The 25,155-nt window shown below is 36.5% G+C and overlaps 2 protein-coding genes, 1 long non-coding RNA gene and 1 other non-coding gene across 4 annotated transcripts; 2 read left to right on the top strand and 2 right to left on the bottom strand.

Annotated features, from left to right (window-relative positions):
* Nucleotides 1–1,709: 1,709 nt before the first annotated feature.
* Nucleotides 1,710–6,158, bottom strand: LOC107777675 (uncharacterized). Its single transcript, XM_016597762.2, has 6 exons — nucleotides 5,891–6,158; nucleotides 5,654–5,798; nucleotides 5,417–5,574; nucleotides 4,277–4,361; nucleotides 3,048–4,191; nucleotides 1,710–2,098 (listed from the first exon to the last, which is right to left on the bottom strand). The coding sequence occupies exons 1-5, from the start codon at nucleotides 5,989–5,991 to the stop codon at nucleotides 3,055–3,057; spliced, it is 1,626 nt and encodes a 541-aa protein (XP_016453248.2). The 5' UTR covers nucleotides 5,992–6,158; the 3' UTR covers nucleotides 1,710–2,098; nucleotides 3,048–3,054.
* On the top strand, nucleotides 1,887–2,417 carry LOC107777676 (non-classical arabinogalactan protein 30-like). The gene has a single exon (XM_016597763.2). The coding sequence runs from the start codon at nucleotides 1,887–1,889 to the stop codon at nucleotides 2,415–2,417; it is 531 nt and encodes a 176-aa protein (XP_016453249.1).
* Nucleotides 6,159–6,882: 724 nt separating the features above from the next.
* Nucleotides 6,883–13,560, top strand: LOC107777674 (uncharacterized). Its single transcript, XR_001646247.2, has 2 exons — nucleotides 6,883–7,156; nucleotides 12,256–13,560. It is a non-coding gene; the product is annotated as an uncharacterized LOC107777674 (long non-coding RNA).
* On the bottom strand, nucleotides 9,779–9,852 carry TRNAM-CAU (transfer RNA methionine (anticodon CAU)). The gene has a single exon. It is a non-coding gene; the product is annotated as a tRNA-Met (tRNA).
* Nucleotides 13,561–25,155: the final 11,595 nt, after the last annotated feature.

Genomic DNA, 25,155 nt, shown 5'->3' with positions numbered 1-25,155 from the left:
CGGTTCCGATTTTAACCAGTCTAGGCCGGTCCGGAAACGGGCTGACCTGGCCCGTTAGACACCCTTAGTGAGTTCTACCTATATGTGTTTAACGGGTGGGCCGACCCGGGTGGGGTAGGGGAATTTAGTATCCATACGGGTTATGGTCCGGGCTGGTTACGAGTTGGGGCATACAGGTTTAACGGGTTCGGGTTCATCCGGGTAAAAATTGAACCGTAAGGATTGCGGGTTCATGGGGCTGGGCCAGGTTATTGTTATTTTTAATTTTTTTTTGTATTTTTATTTTTGTATAACTATTGTAAGTTATATTAATATAAAGTAAAAATATAAAGAATACAATGAATGAGAAAAAATTGCACTTATAAATTGCAAGTGCTACATTTATTTCAAAATTACAAAATTGAAGTTTGCATTTAACAAGTAAATTAACAAAAAAAAAAAGTAAAACTAAATTTTCATGCATAATAATATCTTCAAATTAATCTAACAAACTAAAACATTAAGCATAAATACGTCTAATAATTTTAAAATAACACAAATTGTCTCAAATCAACTTAAATACGAATTTTCGGAGGACGCTCAAGACAATTCTTTATATGCCTGCTTAAACTACCTGTGCCAGACTTTGAATGAAGATTTAAGACTTGACCACAATTCTTGCACTTTACTTTCTGAACTTCTTCATTTTCTTCTACTACCTCAAAGTGTTCCCAAACATATGAGCGCATTCTAGAAGTACGAGGCATGATTTAACTTGAATTGAGAATTGAGAGATGAGTGAAGAAATGAGGAAGAGGGGGAGGGGTGTATTTATAGTTTTTCAAAGGAGGGTAATTTTTTTAAAAATAAATCCCAAAATTGGGCTAAATGTCAATTTCAGCCGTTGGGCAACGACCATATTGTGAAATGGACCATTGCCAACGGTCAGAATCTGAGGCCCAAGCTTAAAAAAAATTGTTACCGGATGAACAGTATTGTTCGTTGACCGGGTTTGATCGGTCGGGTTAACCGATGGTTCAAAAGTGAACGGTACAAACCACCCTATCCCTATAACCCAGTCCCACCTGGCCCCCTTCTACCGATCCGGACTGGTTTCGGTTTTAACCGGTTTGGGTCGGTCCGAAAACGGGCTGACCCAGCCCGTTAGACACCTTTAGTTCTACCCTTACCTTTTGAAGAGTTTTTGTCAAAATTAGTATATTCTACTTTGACAAAAGCAAAAGGTGACAATTTTTTTTTTTTTGGAATTAAGGACCAAGAGCAAAAATAATATGTTACCATATTTAACTTTACTTTTCAACACCAACTCTACTCTATTTATTTTTCGAAAGAGCAAAGGTCAACATAAGTATCCACATCTTGACCAATTGAATATTAAGCATTATTGTTATTTAAATTTTCTAATACTAATCATGTATTTCGAGATTAATATTCAATTTGGGATAGTCAGAGTACATTAAAATGATGATCTTTATGGAATACGAATATAGCATTATTCCCTTTTACTAGTATGATACTTCGATGAGATAACCGTAATCTCATTAAATTTTCAAGTAGGTTGGCTCACCTAACCCTACCATATTATAGGAGGGGTAAGTGGGTTGCACGTAGATGACTCTACGTGGGGATGACCATATTGAAGCTCATAGAATATTATACAAACTATAAACTTCTGAACATGGTCATCACGTCTTGAAAATATTGAGGATGAACATTGAACTTCTACAAATGTGATATAGTAGTATTCACGTCCTTGACAACATTCAGAGCATACAAACAAATCCATGCCTAAAACTATATATAGGTATCAACTCAAATGTACTTTAACATCAAGCAAGAATTACATTCCAAAACTGACATAAGCTACACGACATTATTTCAAGAAGATGTCAAGCAGCCAACTTATCCTGATCGTGTCTTTGCTCTTTGCATTAGCCATTCCACTGACAACCGCCTATAAAAAAGCCCCAGCTAAGCCTGTAGAGAAAACAGCGCAAGTGGTAGTTGAAGGCATGGTCTACTGCCAGAGCTGTGATAACTATGGATCATGGTCTCTCTCAGGTGCTAAGCCCATCGCAGCAGCTAAAGTTAGTGTTATCTGCAAAAATTACATGAAAAGAGTAAGCTACTATAAGGCATTTCAAACGGATAAAAATGGCTACTTATTTGCAGAGCTGGATGGCTTCAAAATGGGGCATTCTTATCTTGACCATCCTCTCCATTCATGCCGCGTGAAACTTGTCTCCTCTCCTCTGGAAAACTGTGATGTGTTCACTAATATCAACTATGGACTCACTGGTGCTCCACTCCGATTTTTAGACAAAACATTGAGGCAAAGTAATTATGAGGCTGTGATTTATGCTGCTGGTCCCTTTGCTTTCCGACCAGCTTATTGCCCTCCTAAACCAGAATATTAATTGATTTCCACCATGTACTATTTTGATTTTTTTCCTGGTTCTATGTTTTCACAAGAGTCTTGAGTACAATCAATTTCTACTTTCTAGAAATATATCTATCTATCTATCTATCTATCTATCTATCTATCTATCTATCTATCTATCTATCTATCTATCTATCTATCTATCTATCTATCTATCTATCTATCTATCTATCTATCTATCTATCTATCTATCTATCTATCTATCTATCTATCTATCTATCTATCTATCTATCTATCTATCTATCTATCTATCTATCTATCTATCTATCTATCTATCTATCTATCTATCTATCTATCTATCTATCTATCTATCTATCTATCTATCTATCTATCTATCTATCTATCTATCTATCTATCTATCTATCTATCTATCTATCTATCTATCTATCTATCTATCTATGATCAATGGCTTTCGTCTGACCAAATAAGATGTCAGATCCATCTCTTTTTTTCAAGGGGTGACAAGATCCATCTCACACATCTCAAAATTTAGGCAGGATAGAATAGAGAACAAAACCAGTCAATAAACTCAAAACTCATGGATATTTAAAAGAAAATAAAGAAGACTAATACAGTTTGAAAAAAAAATAAAAAATGAAGACTGTACCAGTATCTTAGAAATCCAGTGGCATTGCAAACATTTTATTTATGTCATCCATTGCCTCCTTTGTGCACACAGTTTGCTCGAACAAGTCACTTCCCCTTTTTGCCGTGGAAGTTGGCAGGGAACTCTTTGGTTGATGGTGTATCTCATCATCTGGAAGTATCATGAACCCACTGTCATCTCTCTCCATCTTAGGTGCTTGTTCCCGTTTCTTTGGCCTGCTTTTCCTTGTAAACTCGATTGGCTTTCCGAACATGCTATTAATATCATCCATAGCCTCCTTCAAGTTAATTGTTGGTTCTACGAGGCCATGATGGCAAACATTTTCGACCTGTGATTCTTCTGAAATGGTGGAACCTACAAATTTGTATACAACTGTGTCCTCCCTACGGAGTCTTGTTTGAGGTGGCCTTTCAAAATTTGGAACAGAACATTCTGAGGTAACATCAGAAGGACGCGGAAACACAAAACCGTTCTCAATCCTCTCTTCAATAGTACATCCAGTCAAATTGTCAGTGTTATCCATATCTGACTTATCCTTCTCATGAATTCCCTCAATCACATCGCCGGTGTTGTCATCATCAATGAATATCAGAAATGGCTCCTGCATGGGCTCTTGAGTTTTAACTGTAGTGGCTTGTGGCACCGATGAACCATTTGCCAAGGTTTGGTGAGATGATCCAACAACACCATCTGTGCTTTCATCAATAAATACCTCAAAACCATTGTTAGATCTCTGATCAACTTTTGGCTGGTTTCGACGTGATTGTTTTCCAGCCAGAGAAGGCTCTAATGGCTCTCGAAACATGTTATTAATTGTATATATGGCCTCCTTCGTATTAATGGTAGGTTCCACCAGACCATGATGTCGTGCATCTTCCACAGCAGACTTCCCAACAATGGCATTACCAACAAATTTAACAACAACTGTATCTTCACTGGTAAACTCTCTCCTGTAGCCCTGTGAAATGGCAACCTTGTTTTTCATATTTAAATGCTTGGATTGTGCGGTGGGTAACTGATCCCTGATGCTGATAGGATTGTTTTCTGTTCCACTTAAATTCTCATTATTTTCCTCAATCTCATTGTTCTTCAAAGTGATGCTTTCAGCACCAAGAGGACATATTTTATTTTTTCCTTCTTGGCGCTGCAGAATATCTTTCCATTGTCAGTTAACGGCTCCTATTAACAAAAAGAAGAGGTTTGTGACAAATATGACCAATGTAACCAACCTGTATCCTCTTATTCTTACGATGCTCCATGCGATGAAGAAACTCCTCATATGATTTATGTAACTCATCAAGTGGCTCTGCAAGGCTGTTCAGTGAATAATGAGACCGAAATCAGTTAAGCAACATGTGAAACTACTTTTTTTCAGAATTGTTCGTCATCTGTTTAGTGGAAAAAGACATCACAAACATAAACGAGGTCAGACTGTTTAAATAATTGAGCGAAGGGAAAGGGGCTAGCACCTAGTTAAGCTGTTGCAATCAGATAACGATAGAAAAAAGATTCCATTATTTAAGAGGATAGATAAATTGTTAGGACTCTGATAACAGGCCCTGAAATTAAAAAAGGATTGATAGAAAGGAAACTCATACATCCCTAATTCATGAAGGAAAAAGAGTGAGAAAAAACATTGGGCCATTTCTCTTCTAAATAGCTCTATGGAACAATGCTGCTTTTGATTTTAAAAATACATCTAACAAAGTATACAATGCAGCAACTATGCACAAGATAATTCAGATAATTTCCAAAGAAGCAAGTAAAGTAAATAAACTTAAATTAGCAAAACTAATGGTGCAAAGACACACACCTACACTAGTACTGCTTGATCACATCCCGAAATTGGCCATAGGAAACAAAACTGCTACAGACCTTCTAGAGTATCAAATATCATAGCTCAAGAAGAAAGTGTGTATAAGTAGGATACTCAATCTGGCTGAAGATTACATTTGGTGTGCACCCTAGGATTAGATTATGCAATACACTTTGAAAGGATAATTGACTTTCACTAAGTTGACAAAATGAATAAAGTTTTTCTGAATGCAATACATTTCCCTTTAGAGTAATATGGCTTTAGATAACCCTAAGCAAATGCAAAACAATGAAGAATCCTTTTCACTGAAATTTGACAACAATTTAGAAACAGAAAATATATTGCTAAGCAAGCTAATGTCGATTTAACTGAATGTGAAAATGATTCAATAAACAGCATTTATCACAGTTCTTTCCCCACATTTCAATAATAACAACTTAATAATCATACAAATGTCCTTGGATGCATAAAGAAATTTGAATTAAAGTATTCTTAAAACTAATTAACTCAATATATTTAAAATTGGAACTAGCTAGTACTATTAGTTACTTACTTCTGCACACCCAAACGGTACATCTTCTCCGCAGCCTCAAACTTTTTAACCTTTTCATAATAAAGAGCATATGCTATGTAAAACGCAGATTTTTTCATCCCGATACGATTCAACTCCATGGTTTTTAGTACCGTTTTTGGCTCATCCACATATTCCATCTGCAAAAAAATTTCATTTGTAAATCCCAGATTTAATAGATTCTTTTAAAACAAAAAAGAAAAACAAAAAGGAAGTTACCAGTCGTAACCAGACACGAAGATAACGCATATCATTAGCATAACGGCGATCGGACTCAAAAGTCTGTGCACATTTCTGAAGAAAACGTGGCAGTTTCTCCTTCAGCAGCTGCGGAGGTAGTGACTCTTTCATTTTCTTTATTCCTCTTCAAATCAAAAAAATAAAAGAGTAAATTATTGAAAACTCAGAGAAATGGATACAAAAGAAATGTGAGAGTTTTGTTCAAGGGTTGCTTACCGGAGCCAAGGGCAAAGAGGGTCTTTGCCATTGTAGGATTTGATGTCAGAGACCAGAGAGGAGAAGAGGTCATTGTACTGTATTGAAGTGTTAATCGACATTGATGGATGCAAGTACCAGTGAGTGGAAATGGAAACTCCGGTGCAAGAGCAAAGATTGGTATCCAGCACAGACCTAATTTGAATTTTGAGAGAGCGCTATAAGGTTTGGGATATTGTTTTATATTTCAGTTTGCCCCAAAAGTTTAAACATAACATCTTCACCCCCTTCTTATAGGAAGCAACCTCTTACTTTTATAATGTGATATTTCACTAGATTTGTTCATTTTAATTGAGGCTTTCTTTTTTTAGTTTCAGCATCCTAATCTTTTGAGTGTTTTCCTCGAAAAAATATTGAAATAGTACTTTAGGAATTAGGTTATTTTAGTACTTAAGCAATTGATTTTAATTCAAAATGGTAAAACTAAAGGTAGAATTGTAGTGGCAAAGGTCTAAAATAGTTAATTAAATACCCCTAAGTAGTTTTAATTCATTGAATTTGCCAGTTAGCACTTTTGGTCATCGTTAAATATTTTAATAAACAATAGTTGTTAGTTTATCCAGTTATTTGTTAGTTTATCCTGACTTTCTGTATTTGCAAATACAAGTGTTAAGGTACAACTTCTGTTATAATTAATCTATTTCAGTGTTTTGTACAGTTTTTTATGCTGCAATTTTTGGATGGGATATTTGTAATGTTTTTGATTAATTTTATTTTTTGGTTTCTATGAAAGCTAACCGTAAGGAGTCTTTTGGTATCTGGGATAAGGATTATAATTCGGCGATAAAGTTTGAAATTAATTTTATCCTATTTGATTTGGGGTATTATAACTTTTAAACTAAAATTGTAGAATTAATTATCCCATGTAAAAGGTAGAATATCTAATCTCATAGAATATCCCATCTCATGATATATCCTGTGATATTCCACTATTGTACCAAACAAACCTTAAGAGCTATATTTGATGAAGAGCAAAATTAATTGTTTTGATAAACTAAAAGAACTAAAATTGCTGAAAAATAAATTTAAGAGACTATTTTAGACCTATACCCTAATGGGAGGGATCATTTGTGTCATTTTCTCGATCAAAATCCCTAAACCTACCAAAAAAACTGTAACTGCGAAATTCCATCGATCAAAATCATTGTTCAAAATCATTGCATACAAAGGAGAAGTGAATGTGAGTCAAAGTTCGCCAATCTAATTTCGTCAACTCACCAAGTCCAGGTACGTCTTCTTCTCCATATTCCTACATCAGAATTTCGTACGTTTTGTCCAACTTTCATATGCTTTTCTGGAACAGATTAAGATTTTTAACAACTTCCCGATTCTCTTATTATAAGCCTGTCCTATTTCAATGAAATTCTGACTCATATTAACCGCATTGTGATTCTTTATCGAGTGTATGGTTCTTGTGACTAGCAGAGAATTATTTTAGGACCTACTGCTAATGCATTATAATTGTTTGTTGATTACCAGAATTACATATTCAATAAAAGAATTGATGAGACTCCCTTTCTTTTCATCCCCAATCTTATGAATTTCGGAACTCAAATCATTTTACCGGCCTGGTGAAATGAAAAACTACAAAGATGAATTCACATGGATGCTGTATTTGTGTACAAGCTAAAGTTTTTTGAAAAACGAATTCCTTTTGGTCAGTTCATTATCAAATAACCTTTTCCTTCGTATACCTTACTTATCATTTGTTTGCACTTAATGGTCTGAATCTAAATGAATCAGATCTTAGCCCATTAAGTATATTTGTTTTTTTTATTTTTAAAAAGTGTGAATAGGTCTGATTGGGTCTGATTCGGTCAGACCTTAATTGAGTCTTAATTCCGTTCAGAGGTTAAAAATACCGAAAATACACGCCTCTTTTTTCTCTCTCTTGACATCAGGCTATGAGGGTGTTCGGCTTAGCTTATAAGCCGGTCAAACTGGCTTATTAGCATTTTTTGGCTTATCTACGCGTTTGGTAAAATTAAAAGTGCTTATAAGTTAGGTGCTTATAAGCCAAAAATAAGCCAAAAGCCATAAGTTGATATTCTCCAACTTATCAAATTTCAGCTTATAAGCACTTTAAGTTTGACCAAAATATTTACTATTCTATCCCTAAAATACTTCTTTTTAAAACAAAACTCTTTTTATACCCAGTTCTTCAGCTGCATATTATAAATTTCAGCACTTTTATCCAAACACCTAAATGCTTATTTTTTAAATCATTTTCAGCACTTAAAAATGCTTTTCAGTACCTAATACTTATCAGCTACTCTAAATCAGCTAAGCCAAACGGGCTCTATTTCTTCTAAACCCAAAACAAATTTCATCCTTTACACGTCTCTCTCTTCAAGGATCAAGCAGCCGCCGATTCTTTTTCTGGGTAAGATTTTGAAAATTCTACTTGGAATTCTCCATCTTGTTTCCACTTTTCTAATGGTAAATTTCAGTTTCGAGTTTAGGATTTAAAAAAACCCCTTTTAAAATACGATTGAGAAGGGGCTAAAGTAGAAGGTTTTGCTTGCATCTTATTTGTGTCTTGTTCTCACTCTTGGATATTCTATTTTAATTGAATCTTTGAATTTTCTGTATTTTTTCTTGATTTTGTTGACATCCCGATTCTCTAAATCGTAAATCTTAATTGGGACGTGTTCTAAATTGTTAGCAATGTTTTTTTCTCTTTTGTAGATTGGGACGTTCACAGTCCCAATTTTGACTTAGGCCTCATTTTTTTTTTTTAAGATTAAGACGTCTGAATTTGAATACACATCTGAATATAAAGATGTGTATTAAGATTAAGACAACTGAATCTGAATACACATCTGAATATATTAAGATGTGTATAAAGATCTGAATAGAAATAATTAAGACTGTTTGATTTTTAACTTGTATAAAATTTATCTTTATTTGAAAATTAATAAACATAAAATTCAAATGAAATACTAACTAATCTAATATTCTATCAATAAAATATATAGTTTATTAAAATATGATAGTTGTTGGTGGTGATGGCTAACGGGTGAATGCCGACTAGAGGCGGTGGTTGGTGGTAGTTTTGGTTGATGATGATGGTTCATGGTAGTAGCTAGTAGTGATTGATAGTGGTGGCGATTATGATTGAGAATGGTAGTGGGTGGTTATAGTTAATAATGGCGGGTGGTGATAGTAGTTGTGACTGAGGAAGGTGGTGGGTGGGCGGTGATAGGTTATAATGATGGGTAGTGCCGGCTGTGGTTGTTGATGGTGATAGTGTGGTCAGTTGTGGTAGTTGAGGTGGATGAATGTTGATTGTGGGTGAGAATGATCATGGTCGGAGTGGTGGGTATAGTAGGTGGTGATGGTTGATAATGGTGATGACTATAATTGAAGATGATGGTGGCGTGGTGGAGGTGGTGGTGGTGGTGGCGGCATGGTGGTAGTTGATAATGGTAGGCGGTGGTGGCAGTTAATAATGAATATGTGATAGCATCTTAATGAAATTAAGTCTCTGTTATGGATCTTAATTATACAGACCTATTCAGACCAAGTGGTTGTGAAGTAAAAAAACCAAAAACACTTAATGATTAAGATCTGAATAATTAAGATTCAGACTTTAAAAACAAACGCACTTAATGTCTGAGATCTGAATGATTAAGATTCAGACATCCATTAAGTGCAAACAAATGAGGCCTTAGACAATTCTGAACTTTGGAGAAAAAAGTAATAATATTTTGACTTACAATTCTGAACTTTGTAAAAAGTGTTGTAAAATACGTAATAATATTTTGACTTAGACAATTCTGAACTTTGTATGAGATTCCATTGATACAGAGCCAATTCCAATAGACTTATTGGAGGGTCCTATTGGCGTGCATCCAGTAGGAATTGAACCTACGAATTCGCCAATTATGAGTTGGGCGCTTTAACCATTCAGCCATGGATGCAAAAAGACTCAGCGAGTGAAATAGGTTTTGGTATTCCTTCTTGAGCTTCTATTTCTTCCGTTAAAGGAGATTCGAGAAAAGATGGAATAGGAAGACGTGTTTCCAGAATGAACAAGATACGGGTTGAGTACAAAAGGTTTCAAAAAAACAAAGAATATTTACTTTTTAACATAAGAAACATTCTAGAACTTCAAATTAAACTACTCAAATCTTTGTATTAGCAAATAAAGTTTTTTATATCAAGATCCAAGATAATGCATTGCAAACATATGGCTAACATCTTACTAATTTGAATTAACACTTGATAATATAAATAATAATATTACTAAATGAAGCTAAAAGTCATATATCTTGTATGAATACTTTACGTTCAAAATATTTTTTTGGTTACATTTCGTTACTACAATTGTTGTTATTATATATAATTTTCATTTATAGTTCAAATAGTTTAACAATTGGATCTTACATAAAATATTAATTTATATCTTATAATATTTCAATTTATCTCAAATAATAAATTTTTTTTGTTCAAGTTAATCATCCAGTGTTCAGATCTGCATACCACATCTTAATATTCAGACGTGCATTCAGATTCAGACGTCTTAATCTTTAAAAAAAAAAACGAGACCTTACCTCGACATTGCGAAGCACAACAAAGAAAAAGGTAGTCTTCTTATCCTGTATTCAACCAAGAAAAACCCCAACACCTAGATTCGAATCCTAGTGCTATTAATTAAATAATATAATACTATTATTAAATAGTAAAGAAAATATACCAACACAAGATCTTCTAAATCTTGTGATGGAAATTCCTATACATTCTTTATAGAAAAAATAGAAATCTTTAGAATAATTTGGATTAGTCATACGCTTTAATTAACCTAGCAGCTGTGTGATAAAGAAAAGCAATTAGTCTTGATACTTAATTTAAGGTCTGCGCTCAGCCCATTCCTATTTGCCCTGGTGATGGATGCACTGACTCATCATATTCAAGGGGAGGTTCCATGGTGCATGCTATTTGCTGATGACATTATTCTAATTGACGAGACAAGAGGCGGCGTCAACGAGAGGCTAGAGATTTGGAGACATGCTCTTGAGTCTAAAGGTTTCAAGTTGAGTAGGACGAAGACGGAATACCTCGAGTGCAAATTTGGAGTTGAGCCGACGGAAGCGGGAGTTGAAGTGAGGCTTGACTCTCAAGTCATTCCCAAGAGAGGTAGTTTCAAGTACCTTGGATCGGTTATGCAGGGGATCGGGGAGATTGACGAGGATGTCACACACCGTATAGGGGTGGGGTGGATGAAGTGGAGGTTAGCGTCGGGAGTCTTGTGTGACAAGAAAGTGCCACCGTTACTAAAAGGTAAGTTTTATAGAGCAGTGGTTAGGCCTGCCATGTTATATGGAACTGAATGTTGGCCGGTAAAGAACTCACACATCCAGAAGATGAAAGTAGCAGAGATGAGGATGTTGAGGTGGATGTGCGGGCATACAAGGATGGATAAGATTAGGAATGAAGATATTCGAGAGAAGGTGGGTGTGGCCCCCATGGAGGACAAGATGCGGGAAGTAAGACTCAGATGGTTCGGGCACATTCAGAGGAGGAGCACTGATGCACCGGTGAGGAGGTGTGAGCGATTGGCTGTAGTGGGCACGCGGAGAGGTAGAGGAAGACCTAAGAAGTATTGGGGAGAGGTGATCAGACAGGACATGGCGCGACTTAGGATTACTGAGGACATGGCCCTTGATAAGGAATTATGGAGGTCGAGCATTAAGGTTGTAGGTTAGGGGAGAGTGAATATTTCTACAGCACAATAGAGGGAGACTATCCAGTTAGGAGTTAGACTAGGAATGTCATTGGTCGTCTATTGATGCAGAGCTTTCCCTTCTAGTTGTACTATACCAGCCATCTATTTCGTATTTCGTATTTCGTATCCTGTATTTCATATTTCATATCTCTTATATATTGTTGTTGTTATTTTTATTACGCATTTTTATGGCACTAATATATCATCTCCTATTGCTTTTTTGAGCCGAGGGTCTCCTGGAAACAGCCTCTCTACCCTTCGGGGTAGGGGTAAGGTCTGCGTACATATTACCCTCCCCAGACCCCACTTATGGGATTATACTGGGTCGTTGTTGTTGTTGTTGTGCTACATAAGAGGTTACTCGTTTGCTTTGCCATAGAGCTCATAATGTAAGGAACCTTTTTTCTCATTATTTGTGTTTGTATACTGTTTTTACATGTTGATTACGCTCGATTAAGTGTTTGAGTCTGACAATAATGTGATTAATGTTTCATTTAGTATGTGAAATATCTGTTTAGAACTAGATTTTCTTAGAAGCTGTGGTTCAGCTTCTCCTCATCTCTAGAAGCTTTGACGTGAAGCACCAATTAATTTACAGCTTAATTTCATGGCGGATCAAATCAACAACAACTACGATGAAGAAGAGTACTCACTCATGGCCTGCAGTTTTCCCAAAGATGCAATGTTGCAGATACTCTTAAGGCTTCCTGTGAAGTCGCTGCTCCGCTTTAGGTCTGTCTGCAAATCATGGTACAATTTCCTTAAGAGCCCTCATTTCATTAAGGTGCACCTCTCCCATCAAATTTCTCATCCTGCTTCTCTGCCCTTATTGTTTACAACAGAGAGAATTATGTCTGCTTCCCTGACCTCTCTTTACTCCATCTTCATCCAATATATTTTAGTAACCCATTGCCTTTACCTTTTGCTATTGAGGCTAAGGACTGCAAATTTTGAGTTTTGCTACAATGGTTTAATATATTTGATGAAGGATATCTATATGTCACCAGAAGATATCTTGTGGAATCCTGCTACTCGGAAGTATAAGTGCATCAGTGTACCTTCTGAGTGCTCCTGATATACTTATATAAAACTCGGTTATGTTCAACAAAGCAAAGACTATAAACTTTTGAAAGTCCCTTTTGAGCCATAGAGTAATGATGATGCGTCCAAAATGGCTTGGGTTTATACCCTGAGTTCAGGTCCATGGAAAACTGTACCGTTCACCCTTCTTAGCCTAACTGTTGCATGGGGACCTCAAATTTCGCTGGATGGTTGTGTGTATTGGCTGGCTACTTCAGCTGTGGAATTTATTATTTGCTTCGATTTGATTAAGGACGAATTCAAACTTGTAGACGTTCCTGATGATCGTGGATTTGAACGTGAACATGTTTGAAGAAGGCTTATGGTTTTAAGGGGATCTCTTGCCATGATGGTCTCCGTTGAGGATGCTTCTAGGGGTACTGAGGTATGGGCACTGATGAATAAAAGTGGCATTCAACAATAATCTTGGACTAAGAAATTTATTATAGAGCCTTTCTCCAAAGAGGCAATCCCTTTGGGAATCTGGAATGATGATAAGCTTCTTGTAGTAGTTTTACAAACTCGTGCTGTCAAGCAAGTCTTCACTTATGATCTGGTTACAAAAAAGATAGACTATTTTCATGCGCCAAAGGAAGAAGAGTTTGCTTCGTTTATGTCAGTGCGTGGGCGCTATTTCGAGAGCTTGGAACTTGAAGATGGATATGGGAAATACTGATCAAACATGGATGTGGGAGATACTGAAACAAGTTTGTGACTACTACTTTACTATATTAGTAATAATTTTCAATTTTTCTATTTTCTTTGGATAGAGCAATGGCGCTTTTAAGTACTGGTTTATTTTGCATTTTATTCTTTGCTTTGATTTATTTTCTCTATCTTTGATTAATTAGTTTTACTGTGCTTTCAATGGAGACCCCGAAACACCTTATAAATAAGTCCTTCACTTCTGCTAGAATTGAAGAAAAGAAAAACATTTCATATTCTGTTCAATACCAGTTGTGAATTGATAATGGCATGACTTACTTCCGGTAAATTGACATATTTTTATCCCCCTTTCCTCTGTTTTGTCTGAGGTGCTAATTTAGCCTGCTCCAAGAAGTGCACTTCTATTTGGTTTCCATTTGACTGGAATTTTATGGACAATGAGTAGTTTGATTTTCAAGGGGGTGAAAAGGTCAACTATCCTTAGTTTCCCGTTTCTTTCAGTAAGAAAGTAACTCATTCATTTCTTATTCTGGGAATTCAGCTTCCCAATTTGATGTTTTCAGCGTGCTATGCCCATGTATCAAGACACTCACTCAAATCGGAGGACCAAAGGCGGATCTAGGATAAAAACTTTAAAGTTTTTCGCATCAAACTCATTATACTTTTAATGAGCTCATATCTACTATTTGATGTGATTTCTAATGGATTTTATGCATAAATTTATGTTCCATGCGAAAAGTAATGGGTTCATATGAACCCGATATCATAACGTCGGATCTGCCGTTGCGGAGGACCGTTGCAAATCCCTTAATGGACAATCCACGATTTGTTTGCAGCACTCCTATGAGACTCGCTGCAATAACATTAAGAGTACTATTCCACAAACAGAAAGTGCCAGGGAGTACCTGAAGTTTGTGGAAGAACGTTTTCTTGTAGATAAGTCTCTCGCTAGTACATTAATGGTTGAACTCACGACCGTAAAGTTTGATGGCCGTGTAGTATGCAAAATCATATTATCGAGATGACTAACATTGCAGCAAGACTTCAGACCTTGGGGATGAAAGTGGATGACTCCTTCTTGGTTAGTTTATTCCGAACTCGTTGCCTCTTGCGTATGGACCTTTTCAAATTAACTATAACACTATTAAGGATAAGCGGAATGTTAGTGAATTGTCCAGTATGCTTACTTAGGAGGAGTCAAGAATTAAGAAACAAGGAAGTCATTCAATTAACCTCATTGGTCAAGGAGCTGGTAAAGGACTTAAAGTGAAAGCTAACAAGTTCAAGAAGAAGAAAATACTTTATAAAGCTTCACATGAGGCTAAGAAGGAACATAAGGCAAATATGTGTCATTTCTGTAACAAGGAAGCACACTATCAGAACGATTGCCTGAAACGTAAAGCTTGGTTCGAAAAGAAAGGTACAATTAGTACTTTTATATGTTTCGAATCAAATTTAGTAGAAGTTCCTAATAATACCCGGTGGCTTAATTCTGGTGTAACTGCTCATGTATCTATTACTTCTATTACGTTGCATGGATTCCTTACGATCCAATCCACAAATCTAAATAAGGATTTCTTGTTCATGGGAAATCGTATGAAAGCTCCAATTGAAAGGATATGGACTTATCGTTTGATCATGGAGACTGAACATAACCTTAATCTATTACAAACTCTTTATGTACCTTCAGTTTCTTGGAATTTGATTTATCTTTCAAGACTTGATGTTTCTGGATTTGATTTAAAATTTGGAAATGGATGTTTCAGTTTATATAAGAATGTTATTTTTTATAGTTCTGGTATTCTTATTGATGATTTATATAAATTAAAACTTGATATTGGTTTTTCTAAATCCCTTCTCACTATTCAACATAACTTTGGAATTAAACGTAGTTCACTAGATGAAAGTTTTGCTTACTTGTGGCATAGATGTTTGGGTCATAAGTCCAAAGAAGGGTTAGAAAGATTAGTAAAGAAGGAGATTCTTCTGAATCTAAATTTTTCTGATCTTAATATATGTTTGGATTGCATTAAGGGAAAGCACACCATGCATAGTAAGAAAGGTGCCACAAGAAACACTCAGCTTCTTAAAATTATACACGCTGATATTTGTGGACCTTTTGATTTTTCATCTTTTGGTGGAGAAAAATATTTTATCGCTTTTACCGATGACTTTTCACGTTATAGATACATCTATTTGCTGAAAGAAAAATCTCAAACAACAGATTCTCTCAAAGTATTTGTTAATGAGGTATAAAGGCAATTAGATAAAAAGGTGAAAATTATTAGGTCAAATAGAGGTGGTGAATATTATGGAAAATATAATGAATCAGGACAATGTCCAGGTCCATTTGCAGAGTTCCTCGAAGAACGTGGCATATGTGCATAGTATATTATGCCAGGAACATCTCAACAAAATGGTATTGTAGAAAGGCGTAATCGAACACTTATGGATATGGTTAGCAGCATGATGAATAATTCCTCATTACTCAAATCATTGTGGATGTATGCTCTTAAAATCTCTATATATTTATTAAACATGGTTCCTAATAAAGTAGTTCCAAAGACTCTTTTTGAAAAGTGGATGAGAAGAAAACCTAGTTTAAGACACCTGTATATTTGAGATTGTCTAGCAGAAGCTAGAGTTTATAACCCATAAGAAAATAAATTAGATTCTCGAACAGTAAATGGTTACTTTATTGGTTACCCATAGAAATCTAAATGGTATGTGTTTTACTGTCCAAATCATAGTTCGAGAATTATTGAAGCTGGTAATGCAATATTCATTGAGAATGTTGAAGTTAGTGGGAGTGTTGAAAAATAAAGTGTAGAAGATCAATGTTATTACCCACGAATGTGCCTATTTTCACACAAATATCAAATATTGTTCCAGTTGTTAAAGAACACTTTGACAATGCCAAACAACATTTGGATGAAACACTTCATGAAGAAACTAACTCACAAATATCTAACACAAATGAACCACAAGGAATTCCATTAAGAAAACCTCAAAGAGTAAAAAACTCAGCTATTTCAGATGATTACGTGATTTGTTTGCAAGAGTCAGATTTTGACTTTGGACTTAATAAGGATCCGGTTTCATTTTCACAGGCCGTAGAAAGTAATGAGTCTTGGAAATTGGATTGATGCCATTAAGGAAGATTAAAATCCATTGGAATACAATAAAGTCTCGGACCTTGTTGAATTGCTAAAAAATTCTAAAAGAATCGGGTATAGATGAGTCTTTAATACCAAACGCGATTCAAATGGAAATATAGAACGATATAAAGCTAGACTTATTGCCAAGGGTTGTACTTAGAAAGGAGGTATCGACTATAAAAAAAACCTTTTCACCAGTCTCAAAGAAAGACTCGTTAAGAATTATTATGGCTTTACTGGCTCATTATGATTTAGAATTACACCAAATGAATGTGAAAACTGCCTTTCTTAATGGAGATGTCGAGGAAGAAGATTATATGGACCAACCAGAGGGTTTCAAGACTAAAGCAAAAGATCAAATGGTGTTTAAGCTGAAGAAGTCAATATATGGACTCAAACAAGTCTTACGACAGTGGTATATAAAGTTTAATAATACCATAACATCTTTTAGATTTATGAAAAATACTGTTGATCGATGTATATATCAAAAGATCAGTGGGAACAAGTTTATATTCTTAGTCCTATATGTTGACAGTATTCTACTTGCTGTTAATGATTTTGGCATATTACATGAGACTAAAGAATTTCTCTCTAAGAATTTTGAAATTAAAGATATGGTGAGGCATTATCACAAGGATTATTGGGACTGCCTCAGAAAGGCTATATCGAAAGAATTCTAGAGAGATTTAATATGAACAAGTGTTTAGCAGGAATTGTTCCAATTCAAAAAGGGGACAACTTTAGTCTTATGCAATGCCCTAAAAATGATAGAACAAAAGGAAATGGAATCAATTCCTTACTCTTCTATTGTTTGTGGTCTGATGCATGCTCAGACTTGCACAAGACCGAATATTAGCTTTGCGGTCGGAATGCTAGGCAGATATCAAAGTAACCTAGGAATTGATCACTGGAAAGCTGCAGAGAAAGTCTTGAGGTACCTAAAAGGAACGAAGGATTACATGCTCATATATAGGAGATCCAAACATTTGGAAGTTGTTGGATACTCAAATTCTGATTTCGCTGGATGTATAAATACTAGAAAATTCACGTTTGGTTATTTGTTCCTATTAGCTTAAGGAGCAATATCATAGACGAGTGCAAAACAGTTTGTCATTGCCACATTCACGTTGGAAGCAAAAATTGTGGCAGGTTTTGAAGCCACAATTCATGCATTATGGCTGTGAAATTGTAACGATCCGGCCGGTCGTTTTGAGTATTATAGCCCCATTTCCCTATTTACTACCTCCTCCATGTTCATTTGTAGTTACGTGACTTACCGGGGTGATTGGATTGGTTCCGGATAAGTTTCAGAGTGAACTGGGACGCTTAGTCCCAAAGTTGGAATCCTAAGTTGAACGAGTTGACAGGAGTTTGACTTTTAGATAGATGACTCCAGAATTGAGTTATGATGGTTCTGATAGCTTCGTATGATGATTTTGAACTTAGGCGTATGTCCGGATATTGATTTGGAGGTCCGCATGTCGTTTTGACTTGTATTGGTGAAAGTTGGAAAATTTGAGGTTTGGAGGGTTGAGAGGTTTGACCGAGAGTTGACTTTATTGATATCAGAGTCGGATTTTGGTTTCGGAAGTTTGAATATGTCCGTTGTGTCATTTACGACTTGTGTTCAAAATTTGAGGTCATTCAGAGTTGGTTTGGTGTGTTTCGGCATTAATTTTAGAAGTTGGAAGTTCATTAGGCTTGAATCGATGTGCAATTGGTTTTGATGTTGTTTGATATGATTTGAGACTTTGAGCGAGTTTGTATTGTGTTATAGGACTTGTTGGTATGTTCGGACGGGGTCTCGGGGGCCTTGAGTGTGTTTCAGATTGAGTTCGGACCATTCGTTCATCTGTTGAGACTACTGGTTTTCTGTGCTTCTGGTTTCCTTCATCACGTTCCCGAAGGATTAGTCACAATCACATAGAGTCTTTGTTGGCAGATGAATATTTTCTCTTCGCATTTGCAGGGATGAGGACCGTTCGCTGAAGGGTGGGATGTTTGAGCATCACGAACACGGGTGTGGAATCGTGACAGCGTAGAAGGAAGGTGAGGCTGTGTTGTGACATGCATTGTTCATCGCGTTCGCGTTGACTCATCTGCGATCGCGTAGCCTGAGGATGACTGATTATCGCGTTTGCGACTGTATTCTCGCGATCGCGTAAGAGGCTTTTGTGAGATGGTGGTATTTGTTCTCCGCGATCGAGAGTGCTTTTCCGCGATCGTGTAGAGTAATAACTGGGCAGACTATATAGTACTCTATTTCGAGGGTTTGGTTCATTTTAAAATAATTTGAGTTGTAGAGCTTGATTTTGGTCAATTTCGAAGGGGATTTTCACGCCTTGATGGTTAAGTATTTTTGACTCGGATTTGTTAATAATCATGATCCCATCTTAGTTTTATCATTTATTGTGTGAAATAAAGTGAGAAAAATGGGGGATTTTGTAAAACTTCCTAAAGTGAAAATTGGGGATTTGAAGGTCGATTTAAGGTCAGAATTGGATAATTTTGATATGGTTGGACTCGTTATTTGATGAGTGTTCGGATATTTATAAGTTTGGTCGGGTTTCGAGGCGCGAGCCCGAAGTTGATTTTTTGAGTTAACTTTTTGATTTTCTTTAAAGATTGCAACTTTATTATCTGGAATGGTTTCCTATGGTTTGTATTTATGGTATTAAGTTATTTTGGCTAGATTCGAGCCGTGCGGAGTTGGATTTTTGCGGAAAAGTCTTACTAGTGGGTTGATTTAGCTTGTTTGAGGTAAATATCTTGCCTAACTTAGTGTGGGGGAAAACTACCCCTTAGGATTTGGATTGATTGTGCTATTTGTGTCATGTGGAAGTCTACGGTGACGAATGCGTACACAGGCTATATGTGGTGTTTAACTGGTTTAGGCTATTTTGTCTCTTTCCATGCCTTTAATTGAATTATTATAACATGTCACATCTTTCATTGCTAATCTACTCTTACATGTGTTAATCTACTCTTACATGCTCTATTTGATGTTGCAGCACTTGTTCTACCTCTTACTAGTTATATTTTCTCTCATAGGTTTTAGTTGAAGTTGTTATTTTTCTTATTACTTTATTACCTCTTTATTTTTGAATTACTCTTACTTGAGGTTGTTATTTCATGGAATATCTTCCCATTGGGTTATTTGTTTTGAAGTTGTAAAAGTCATTATCATATTGAGGTGTATCTTTTCTTGTTGAGTAATCCTTATTCATCTTGTTGTTATTGAGTTTATTATATACTTTGTGGTTGAACCATGTGCTATGTTTTGGGGAACCATTGGTATTATTGGCTTTTTGGTAAGTTGTGGCATATGGGCACTTGTGGTGCAAGTTGTGATTGTGTTATGATATTAATACGCATGCGGTGGCATAATGCTAGGGGTTGATACGCATACAGTGAGATAAGGTGATCTTGATACGCATGTTGCTAGTAGGGAACTACTTGAAGCCACGCGGTGAGATAAGGTGAGATAAAACGCGTGTAGCTATTTCAGGAAAAATGATTTTCAAAACTAAATGTAAGGCTCACATGGTGATATAAGGAAAGATTGCGATTGAGATTGTGAAATGTGAATACGAGGCGGTACCTCGATTGTGATTCTTGTTGTACATTTCATATTGAAAAAATTTATTGGTTGAACAACTCTTGTTGCTTTTATTATTCCTTGTCTTACCAGTTTTGTCCGTATTTGATTATTTGTGGTTTTCATTATGTGTATCCTTCTTGTTGCCTTTTTGCTTAAAATCCCATCATTAGTTTACATATTAAACTGCTTGTTATCACTCATTCTCCACTTTCCATTACATCCTATTATTATATTATTGTTTTGTTTAGCTTGACCTAGTAGGTATCTTGACCTGGCCTCGTCACTATTCTAGCGAGGCTAGGCTTGATACTTACTGGGTACCATTGTGGTATACTCATACTACGCTTCTTCACTTCTTTGTACAGATCTAGGTACCTCGACTAAGTCTAGGCATTAGTGAGTGCACCATACAGTTCGAAGATTTCAAGGTATACCTGCCCGGCGCTCGCAGACTGATGTGCCGTAGAATTCCGGCACTTTTGATACTAATTACATAGACTTTAGCTTGTCGTTTAAAGCATTTTTAGTTATTTATTATGAAGTTTTGGTGTTTTGCAGTGTACGAGACTTGAAGAACCAAAGCACATGGAAAAGAAGACAAAAAGCCATAGAAGGACAGAAATGCGGCAGATCTGCGACCGCAGAAGTAATGTGCGGGCCGCAAACCTACTACAGACTGAAGCAGTTTTTCCAGCCCTTGAAGAGAGGAATATGCGGTCTATTATGCGGTCGCATAACGCTTATGCCGACTGCATAATGACCTCATAAATGCAATAGGAGATTCTGCGAGAGCATATTTGCAATGAAGTCAGCGGTCGCATAATCAACATGCGGACCGTATAATGGATCTGCGATAGGGAACTTGGCAACTGGGCGTGCAATTATGCAGCGAAGTCTGCGGACCGCATACATGGTCTGCGACCATTCTGTGGTCGCAGATGTATTCTGCAGGGGCATTTTTATCTAACTTTGACCCCGACTTTTGACCCATTATAAATAGATTTACAAGGGTTTTGTGGGTCATCTTGTTTGAAAAAGAGGCTAAATTGAAGGCATTAAATACACCATTATTTTGGAAACTTTTGAAGAGAGAATTTTGTATCTTTATAAGCTTTATGACTTTATTTATTGCTTTGTTCTTGGATTCTAGTATAAGTAGCTAGTTTTAAATATTAAGGTTGTGAACCCTAAATTGGTGTAATGTTAATGGGTGTTTAACATTGAATATATATAGATATAATGGTTGGTTGATATTTATTCATTTCTTATGCTTCATTTACTGTTGGTGGTTGCAAATATTGACTAATTTTATTTTATTCTATCTTTACTTGGAAAAGTAGGTTAGGGTTTGGTAGAATTAAATATCAAAAACTCAAGGCTTTAAACCTTGTTTAGTAGAATCGCTTAGGAATAAATGGGTTTTATTTGGCATAAATTGGTTATTCTTAATTGCCACTCTTTTATATTTGGGAAAATCATAAAGAGAAAATACTACCCAACTATTGAGAAATATTGGGTAGTCATTTAGAAACCATTTTCATATCAAAGGACCTTCCATTAAAAATATATCATATTAACACCGATAGTATTACATTCCATTGATGGGGACACAAACTTTGTTTCCTTAATCAAATTAATTACATTCTCACAACAAAATAGTTATCTTATTAATTCACAATTACATCATTCTTTTTTTAGCTAAAGGAGCAGAATTACAACTTAAGTCAAGTTTCACACTATTCAAGTAATTTTTTTACACCTATTCCCTGTGGGATTCGACCCCAACCTTGTTGGGTTATTATATTTGACACCGACCGCTTTACACTATTTATTTGAGTGTAATTTGAGCATATCAAATTTTGGCGCCATTGCCGGGGAATACAGTTTTGAAATTACTATTTAGTGTGTGCTTTACTTTACGTCTTCTTCTACTCCAAAACACTTTGCTTGCTTTGCTTGGTGTTACTAGGTAAACATGGCCGAATACGACGAAGAGAACCCTTTTGTGGATATAAATGAGTATATTGAGGATACACATGCCATTGTCCCTCCAAGAGTTGATGCTTCCACCTTCAAGGTGGAACACGGTCAAATCCTAATGCTCAAAGCAGAGGGGGTTTTCAGAAATTCCACCGATGATGATCCGACACAACATCTCAAAAAATTCTTGGGTGTGTGTGCGATGCATAAGCAGAATAACTTCTCAGATGATGTTCTAAGACCGAGAGTGTTCGAGTACTCACTAGCTGGAGAGGCAAGGAAATGGATTCAAAATCTACTGCCTAATTCCATTCATTCTTGGCTTGAACTCGTCCGAGCTTTCCCAGCTAAATGGATCCCGCAAAGCAAGAAGTCCGAGCTCCGGGATAAAATTTTCTTCTTCAAGCAACTACCGAAGAGCATCTACATGAGGCATGGGATGGATTCAAGCTATATCTAGTGAGGTCGTCGAATCATGGTTTTCCGGACAACATTTTATTGTAGAAGTTTTACATGGGCTTGGATCCTTTAAACCAATCCATAGCAAAAAATGTAGCTGATGGATCTTTTATGGATAAAACATTTGCAAGGGTCACACAAATTCTTGACAAGATGGCAGAACATAACCAAGCTTGGCACTCGGAAGACACTACGGGTGGAATTGCATATGATACTCCTTCCTTGACCAACATGATTAAGGAGAACCAAGAGATAGATCAAGTAATTGCCCGGCTTGCTACCAACATCAACATGTTGACCAAGATGTTCACTGAAAGCCAAACAAAAAAGGTGAATATTGTGGAAGATGTGCAACCCTTGTCAAATGAGGATTGCGAGGAAGCAAATTATGTCAACAACTCTCAAGGAGGTTATCAAAGGCAACCCTATCAAGGTTCAGGACAACAACGTGTTGGGTTATTATATTTGACACCGACCGCTTTACACTATTTATTTAAGTGTAATTTAAGCATATCAAATTTTGGCACCATTGCCGGGGAATACGGTTTTGAAATTACTATTTAGTGTATGCTGTACTTTACGTCTTCATATACTCCAACACACTTTGCTTGCTTTGCTTGGTGTTACTAGGTAAACATGGCCGAATACAATGAAGAGAACCCTTTTGTGGATATAGATGAGTATATTGAGGATACAAATGCCATTGTCCCTCCAAGAGTTGATATTGCCACCTTCAAGATGGAACACAGTCTAATCCTAATGCTCAAAGCAGAGGGAGTTTTCAGAAATTCCACAGATGATGATCCGACACAACATATCAAAACATTCTTGGGTGTGTGTGCGATGCACAAGAAGAATAACGTCTCAAATAATGCTCTAAGGCCGAGAGTGTTCGAGTACTCACTAGCCGGAGAGGCAAGGAAATGGATCCAAAATCTACCACCTAATTCCTTTCATTCTTGGCTTGAACTCGTCCGAGCTTTCCTAGCTAAATGGTTCCCGCAAAGCAAGAAGTCCGAGCTTCGGGATAAAATTTTCTTCTTCAAGCAACTACCGGAGAGCATCTACATGAGGCATGGGATGGATTCAAGCTATATCTAGTGAGGTCGCCGAATCATGGTTTTTCGGACAACATTTTATTGTAGAAGTTTTACATGGTCTTGGATCCTTTAAACCAATCCATAGCCAAAAATGTAGCTGATGGATCTTTTATGGACAAAACATTTTCAAGGGTCACACAAATTATTGACAAGATGGCAGAACATAATCAAGCTTGGCACTCGGAAGACACTACGGGTGGAATTGCATATGGTACTCCCTCCTTGACCAACATGATTAAGGAGAACCAAAAGAGAGATCAAGTAATTTCCCGGCTTGCTACCAACATCAACGTGTTGACCAAGATGTTCACTGAAAGCCAAACAAAAAAGGCGAATGTTGTGGAAGATGTGCAACCCTTGTCAAATGAGGATTGCGAGGAAGCAAATTATGTCAACAACTCTCAATGAGGTTATCAAAGGCAACCCTATCAAGGTTCAGGACAACAACGTGTTGGGTTATTATATTTGACACCGACCGCTTTACACTATTTATTTAAGTGTAATTTAAGCATATCAAATTTTGGCACCGTTGCCGGGGAATACAATTTTGAAATTACTATTTAGTGTGTGCTTTACTTTACGTCTTCTTCTACTCCAAAACACTTTGCTTGCTTTGCTTGGTGTTACTAGGTAAACATGGCCGAATACGACGAAGAGAACCCTTTTGTGGATATAAATGAGTATATTGAAGGAACGAAGGACCTGTGGTCTGCGGTAACTATGCGGTCACATAATGGATTTGCAGACCGCATAGTGGTCGCAGACACACTCAGAAGAAAATGCAATTTTAGCCCTCAAAAATACAATGAGATTTCTAATTCTACAGTCCACATAACGATTATGCGAATGCAGAATGCATCACGAAGTAAGTTTTAGCAAAGCAGTCAATAACTCAAAGCATAACACATATGTGACAGCATAATGTGTTATGCAATCCACTTTTCCACCGCAGAACCCCCAGGTAGTAAGCCATAGGGCCTTTTGTACTTCAGTCGCACACCCTATGTCTCTCACACACAAGCACCGCACAACACAAAGCGATAAAGAAAAGGGAAGAACAAGAAAAAGACCAAAAACACCATATTAACAACACAAAATCACAAAAAGTAAAAGGAATTGCACAGAAAGAGGTCACCTGGTTCGTATCTCAAAACAAGTTCTTCAACTACTCAGATATCTGGTATGTAAATGTTACTCCCTCTCTTGCTTAATTACATTGAAGAATATCATGTTTTTGCATTTTTCCCCTTCTTCTCAATCCCTTGTTGAGGGTATCAATGTGTGCATAATTGATGTACAAATCATTGTTTGGAGGAAATTGAGGCTGGGGGTAAACTGGGTTTCAAAGATTTAATCTGTACAATAGGAGTAAAGAACAGAGTGGGAATTTTTTCCATGTCATAGGTGTGAAATTTTGGAATTTAGATGTTAGAAGCTGTGTAAAATGAGTGGGT

This window comes from Nicotiana tabacum, chromosome 6, assembly GCF_000715075.1.
Source record: "Nicotiana tabacum cultivar K326 chromosome 6, ASM71507v2, whole genome shotgun sequence".
Lineage (NCBI taxonomy): Eukaryota > Viridiplantae > Streptophyta > Magnoliopsida > Solanales > Solanaceae > Nicotiana > Nicotiana tabacum.
The sequence above is the reverse complement of the archived record's forward strand: the minus strand, read 5'-3'. Positions and strand labels throughout refer to the sequence as shown.